The following is a 7,177-nucleotide window of genomic DNA, read 5'->3' as shown; positions in this document are numbered from 1 at the left end:
TCTTCAATCTTTGTGAAACTATCCCACACCGGACTTTTAAGTGAAGCCATTGTCATGAAAGGACAAAGGAAGAGATCGCTTTTGGGAGACGTAGCGGTGTAGCAGAACAGAAGTGACCGTTAGAAAAACAACACAGCTACGTCTCCCATTTGAAAAAAAAGAGAAGGATTTATTGTATTTTGATTAATTGGTTATTTTGAAAGCAGAAATGGGTTACAATGTTTTGCAAAGGACATTGAAGCAGTTTGTATGTAAAAAAAAAAAAAAAAAAAGTAAAAAAAAGAGTCTATTTTTAGAGTCGTTTAGAGCACGAGTCGAGAATCGACCGTTGAGTCGACACATTCTTCACATCCCTAGTAATTACATTCCCAACCTTTAGTCTCTCCTAACCATTGCTAGCTAAATGAAAGACAATTCCAACCCCAAACAAAATAAGAAGCACATATCAAAAAGAGATATGTATTTATAACTCTGCACCTTCACATGCAGAGCAAAAAGGTAATACGATCAACACAAACTATATATATCATGTGTAAGATGAGACTCCACCGACTCCAGCAACAAGACGCTGTGTGATCGTTTCTTTACATGATCACATACTTCCCTCCATGAGATCCAAACAACGTGAATATAAACCGGAGTCGAGCCCTTCCAGGCCACACTGCCTCTAGACCAGCGCAGAGAAGAGGTAGATGGAGGAGAGGAGGAGGAGGTAGGACATGGAGAAGCGTGCGTCTGACGCGTGACTGGTGGTGGGTGTGGGGGACGGAAGACTCCCCAGAGTTTCCTTCAGGAAGCTAGCAAATCGCGCTGTGGAGGTGAACACGGACTGGTCGGCGGCTCTCTCTGAGCGCACCATGCTGCTGTTGCCCATGACGTTGGGAAGCCCGGCCACTTGGGTCCAAGAGTTGCCGCTCTTGCACATCAGGGGGCCTCCGGCGTCACCCTGAAACCAAACACACGTTGTCATCCCCACCGGCACCTAGCCACACACAGCCCTCTAAACTAACTCCAGAGCACCAACATGTGTCCACCCCTTGCTTGAAAAGGACTGTAAGATATGAATGTAGCCTACCAATGACAAATCATGCACAATTCTCACATATCGTTAGCATCAGGGCATGATTGCCATATTTAAGTCATATTTTGGCCAAATTGTGATATCTGATTCACTGGGCCTCATTGGCTATATCTTATATCTATATCTTCTAACTTTTTACGCTAAATACACAATGAACTTTAAAATATGACTTAGGCATTATGCCAAGGCAAACGGCTATGATGTAAATCTTGAACATACATTATGGCATGGTGAGCAGTGGCGGCTAGTGATCAAAAATGTCGGTGGGGCACAGTTATAGACAGTGGGTCAGAATTGATTTCCTGTATTCTGGTGCATTTTGGGGATGGCCACTACCTATTTACCTACTTTTCATTCAGATTCATAGCCTACATCCTGACTTGCAGGGCCTGGACAAGCTTACACTGCATATACAGACCTACTTCATGGCCATTCAACCAGCCATTGCTATTTTACCCATTGTTGTTATTCTGATATTGAGACAAATCATGATCACTGTCATATAGCGTCCATTTTTTGTGAAAATCAATGTCTACTTCAAATGCAATTAGAAATATGGGACAGTTGCTTCATTTTGTTTATATGCCGCAATCTATCTCCTCTCTACATGTAGTTGTGTTGTGCGAAATGCTGCTGTGGGAGGTAGCCTATTTGATTGATACGCTGAATTGTCCAATCATGAGGTGATAACAAAAAAGAAAAGCAATACCATTGGCCTGGGGCGCACACTGATGGGACCCGAGGGCAAATTTTTTTTTTTTTCTGGCGCCAATGAAAAGCTGTCTCTGCTTGATAGACAGCAAAAGGTAAGCAAGCTTTCATTGACTTCAACGTAGCCGGCGCCCCTGACTTGGAGGAAGGCTTTATGTCGAAAGACCAATAACTAGCCTAGCCCAAATCACTGACGTTCAGACGCATTTAAATGGTTGCTGGCAGTGACAAGTATATCACACAATTAAACGAGGATAAACGCTATGTATTTTTGTTGATTTGTTACGTATTGATAATAGTTGATGAATAGTTGGCAGATATATTCAAGTGAATACTTCACGGAGGGGCGGCGCCCTAGTGCCCTCTATTGACCCACCGCCACTGATTGTGAGCCATGAACAGGATTCTGAACTGTTGTCCTTTCCTTACCTGTCTCACAGTCAGCGCTTCGGTGCAGATGTAGTCACTGGATGACGTGTTGCTACAACCCACCACCGTGGTGTTGAACTCCTGCAGGGTTTCTTGGGCTGCGGTCAGGTCAGAGAAAGTCACGGTCAACTAAACCGTTTGGACAATATACAAAGCCACGCTTAGTGAGTGAAACAAAGAGCTAGTAGAACTACAATCAATGATCCGATTTTGTAACAAAAAGCCTTGTTGACACTAGAAGGGGGTGCGCTGTGGATGGGGGTCCTCACCGCCTCCCTGGCCCATGCCCCAGCCTGCCATCCAACAGTCAGTGTTGTTCAGGAAGCTGCCCATCCCCTGGTCCAGACAGATGGGCTGGATGTAGTCCGAGAGCCTCGGTGGACTGGACAGCATGAGCACAGCGATGTTGTCTCCGGTGAGATTGCTGAGGGTGATGGATTTCACCCCCAGGGTCATGTTGAAGGAGTTGAGGCTTTTCAGATTCCGGCGGCCCAACTCAACCGTCCAATAGGAGGCATTGGGGTACCTAAGTGAAGGGAGGGAAACCACAAGGGTGAGGGATCGACGGCCATTTGAAACAGGATATCGTCATGTAAAAGAAACCCCGATCCAATTGGATCACGGTGCAGATAGGCTTGTCACTCGACAACAACGGCACACCTATTTTTATATCTCAGGATTGATACGTGCGTTTTTGAACACTGATTCATGCAAATAAGTTGTACACCGCTTGATAAATGTGTGGACGACGAATGACTGTAACCATTGAGTGATAGTAAGGGGTAAGGGATTATTATTGTCAGGTGTGAAATATTCCCCCCTCTTTGTAAAATGTAAAATTCTGTAATAACAACTGTAAAAAAGGATTGATACATGGTTGTGCTCGGAAAAAAACACAAAGAGCAACATACACAGAACACACGTCGTACAGCCTCATCGTCAAGACAGACGCAACAAGCAGACCTACATGGTGAAGCACGAGGCGTCGCCCAGGACGGCATCCGCAGTCACCAGGGTGCCGCCGCACATGTGCGTACCATTGACCTGCAGGCTAGCGATCCAGGGCCACACGCCGGCGGACTGCACCAGCCCCCTGCTGTCACGGGTGTTCATGGGGGCGCTGCCGCACGTCAACGCTGGAACCAGGGACCATCAGGGGTGGGCCAAAGAAGGCAGAAATGGAAGAGGTCAACAAACATTGTAATGCTTACGAAATAGAAACCTTACAGCTTTAGCCGAGCCGCGACCCGATGCTTTAGTCAAGGGAAGTAATCCAGTCAATTCTAGTTGGTTTTCTGTATGTTTTGTTACTTAAATATATGTATTACTGGCTTAGGGGGAATTGATCATTGGTGTGTCAGAATAACAGTCAGAATAATGTCAGAATAACAGTCCATCATAGATGACCAAATGATAGTTTTACCTCCACACTCTAGCATATCACTAGGTTACCACTGCGACGTGTGTCAACAAAGGCCGAGTATCCAACACCCTCATTGTCCACAGATGGAGACAAAAGGATCCAACACCCTCATTGTCCACATATGGAGACAAAAGGATCCAACACCCGCATTGTCCACAGATGGAGACAAAAGGATCCAACACCCTCATTGTCCACAGATGGAGTCAAAAGGCCACTTACGTGCGGGGGCGGTCGGTGAGGCGGTGACTGGGCCGGATGGAGGGTCGCCACAGTTGAAGGTGGCGTCACTGTTGATTCCCGCGGATCGGAAGTCAACGAAGCCGGGCTGGTTGGTGGTGATGATACCGTTGATCCAAGCCTGATATTCGGATACTCTGGCGTATACTCCAGGGAAGTTGGGCAAGGCACATCCTTGACCAAAGCTCACCACTCCCGACTGGACCCACTGCACACCCTGTTTGCCTACAAGAGGACCACCAGAGTCACCCTTTAGGGGAAGAGGATCAAAGCCACGATGGGTTAGCCAAATACCTCAAACTGCATGAAGTCAGAGTCATTGCCAGGTCCTTTATGATTAGTGTTGTGCTTTGGGTGTCTGATGCTGAATTGGTGGGGTACGTTTTTTTTTGCACTAATGACTTTTTCGTGCGCTATATGGCCTAACTCACTATGTCATCCCTCCTGCCTCACCTAATGCATTATTTTTGCATGCTAAACTGCATTTTGTTGTCCAGAACAAAAATAGTTGAATCTAATCTAGTCTAGGGAGCTCCTCTCAAAACATGACTGTTTAACAGTTACCTGACACGAGTCCTTCCCTCCAGCTGACAATCCAGCGCAGATCATGTTGTTGGTGATTCGGCCATAGCTGCAGTCACACTCCCTGTTGCCCACTATTGGCAGGTCCACTTCCTGGAGGATGTCCGCGGCTGAACCTATGAATGGAAGGAATGAAACGGGACTTTGAAAATGCAGCTCATGCTGGGGCCCTGCTGTGTGAAACGACTTGATTTACGGTCGTATCGACCCCCTCAGTGGGTCTGACAGTGCACAATGCAAGTGAAGAGACCCCACTCTAAACTGTGGCACACATGTTAACTAGTTAAATGGTACATGGTCTGCATATATATAACGCATTTCTAACCAGTGGCCACTAAGAGCGCTTCACAATTTGGTCAACCATTCATGCAAACATTCACACACCGTCGGCGGGGTCAACCATGCAAGGCGACAGCCAGCTCGTCAGGACCAGTTAGGGTGAGGTGTCTTGTCTCAGAGACACCTCGACACTCAGGACTAGGTCTAGGGACATACGCCAGAAGAAGAAGACCCACCTCCAAACGAGGTGGTGCCCCAGCCAGTGACCCAGTTGATGATGCCGCTGTTGAAAGTGCTTCCGTCCGCGGCCAGGCAGACGGGCGCAATGTAGTCTGTGAAGGTGACAGCCGAGGAGAGCTCCAGCAGGCAGATGTCGTTGTCGTTGGTGGTCCCACTGTAATCGGGGTGACAGACAATCCTGGAGATGGTCCGGGACAGCTCGTTGGGGTTGCTGCCCGCCTGGTCCTGACGGCCCAGGAAGACCGTGAAACCTGTCGTGTCAGTTCTGATCGGAAAGGAAAAAACGTCACCGTTAGTCTCGTTCGTCTGAAATTAATGTTCATCGAGTTGTTGACGAACCAGAGATGAGGAACATGTTTTGGCTATTGCCGGATGTAGAAGATTGACGTTACGTGGTGAAGCAGTGGGCAGCGGTCAGCACCCACAGATTGTTGATCAGAGACCCCCCACAGAAGTGGCCAAACCTCTGCAAACTGGCCTGCCAGGGCCAGGTGCCCGGAGCAGCATCCACTCCTCCAACGATCTTGGTGTTGAGAGGAGCCCGACCACATACTGAAAAAGGTTCAAGGTATCAGAGAAGGAGCAATGTTCTCTTGAACGCCTGCTGCTGAAATCGAAACCTTGCAGCTTTAGCCGAGCCGCGACCCAATGCTTTAGTCAAGGGAAGTAATCCAGTAAATTCTAGTTGGTTTTTCTGTACATTTTGTCACTTAAATATATGTATTACTGGCTTAGGGGGAATTGATCATTGGTACGTCAGAATAACAGTCAGAATAATGTCGGAATAACAGTCCATCATAGATGACCAAATGATAGTTTTACCTCCACACTCTAGCATATCACTAGGGTACCACTGCGACGTGTGTCAACAAAGACCGAGTATCCAACTCCCTCATGTCCACAGATGGAGACAAAAGGATCCAACACCCTCATTGTCCACATATGGAGACAAAAGGCCACTTACGTGCGGGGGCGGTCGGTGAGGCGGTGACTGGGCCGGATGGAGGGTCGCCACAGTTGAAGGTGGCGTCGCTGTTGATTCCCGCGGATCGGAAGTCAACGAAGCCGGGCTGGTTGGTGGTGATGATACCGTTGATCCAAGCCTGATATTCGGATACTCTGGCGTATACTCCAGGGAAGTTGGGCGAGGCACATCCTCGACCAAAGCTCACCACTCCCGACTGGACCCACTGCACACCCTGTTTGCCTACAAGAGGACCACCAGAGTCACCCTTTAGGGGAAGAGGATCAAAGCCACGATGGGTTAGCCAAATACCTCAAACTGCATGAAGTCAGAGTCATTGCCAGGTCCTTTATGATTAGTGTTGTGCTTTGGGTGTCTGATGCTGAATTGGTGGGGTACGTTTTGTTTTTCACTAATGACTTTTTCGTGCGCTATATGGCCTAACTCACTATGTCATCCCTCCTGCCTCACCTAATGAATTATTTTTGCATGCTAAACTGCATTTTGTTGTCCAGAACAAAAATAGTTGAATCTAATCTAGTCTAGGGAGCTCCTCTCAAAACATGACTGTTTAACAGTTACCTGACACGAGTCCTTCCCTCCAGCCGACAATCCAGCACAGATCATGTTGTTGGTGATTCGGCCATAGCTGCAGTCACACTCCCTGTTGCCCACTATTGGCAGGTCCACTTCCTGGAGGATGTCCGCGGCTGAACCTATGAATGGAAGGAATGAAACGCGACTTTGAAAATGCAGCTCATGCTGGGGCCCTGCTGTGTGAAACGACTTGATTTACGGTCGTATCGACCCCCTCAGTGGGTCTGACAGTGCACAGTGCAAGTGCGGAGACCCCACTCATATAACGTATGTCTAACCAGTGGCCACTGTGGCCGCTTTACAATGTGGCCTAACATTCAACCATTCATGCACACATTGACACACCGACGGCGGTGTCAACCATGCAAGGCGAGCGACAGCCAACTCGTCGGGAGCAGTTAGGGTGAGGTGTCTTGTCTCAGGGACACCTCGACACTCAACTAGGAGGAGCCGGGGATCAAACTTTTAACCTTCCGGGTACCTGGCGCCAACCAGCTATTACTTCTGAGCCGCATGCCCAAAGAACCATCCCCCGAACGGCGAACTTGTTCTTAATGACCTTGACACTAGAATGCCGGACTGGCTCGCCTCAACAGAGCTGAAGGTCTAAGAACATACGCCAGAAGAAGAAGAC

The 7,177-nt window shown here is 48.1% G+C and overlaps 1 protein-coding gene across 6 annotated transcripts in view; it reads right to left on the bottom strand.

Moving 5' to 3' along the window:
• Positions 1-445: 445 nt before the first annotated feature.
• LOC115533538 (transmembrane protease serine 9) overlaps positions 446-7,177 on the bottom strand; it is a 38,081-nt gene continuing 31,349 nt past the window's right edge. For 4 of the 6 annotated variants that reach the window (XM_030344084.1, XM_030344098.1, XM_030344118.1 and 1 more), the window contains 10 exons: positions 6,529-6,662; positions 5,947-6,214; positions 5,375-5,534; positions 4,979-5,247; positions 4,446-4,579; positions 3,864-4,131; positions 3,189-3,357; positions 2,491-2,747; positions 2,222-2,319; positions 446-946 (listed from right to left, as the gene is read on the bottom strand). In XM_030344084.1, coding sequence (XP_030199944.1) covers positions 668-946; positions 2,222-2,319; positions 2,491-2,747; positions 3,189-3,357; positions 3,864-4,131; positions 4,446-4,579; positions 4,979-5,247; positions 5,375-5,534; positions 5,947-6,214; positions 6,529-6,662 — 2,036 coding nt within the window. In that variant the 3' untranslated portion in view covers positions 446-667. Of the gene's footprint in view, positions 947-2,216; positions 2,320-2,490; positions 2,748-3,188; positions 3,358-3,863; positions 4,132-4,445; positions 4,580-4,978; positions 5,248-5,374; positions 5,535-5,946; positions 6,215-6,528; positions 6,663-7,177 lie in introns of all 6 variants that reach the window. The other 2 variants (XM_030344092.1, XM_030344104.1) reach the window with 2 other exon arrangements.

The sequence above is a fragment of the Gadus morhua genome, chromosome 2, assembly GCF_902167405.1.
Source record: "Gadus morhua chromosome 2, gadMor3.0, whole genome shotgun sequence".
In the NCBI taxonomy this organism is placed as follows: Eukaryota; Metazoa; Chordata; class Actinopteri; order Gadiformes; family Gadidae; genus Gadus; species Gadus morhua.
This window is presented reverse-complemented; position numbering and strand designations above follow the sequence as displayed.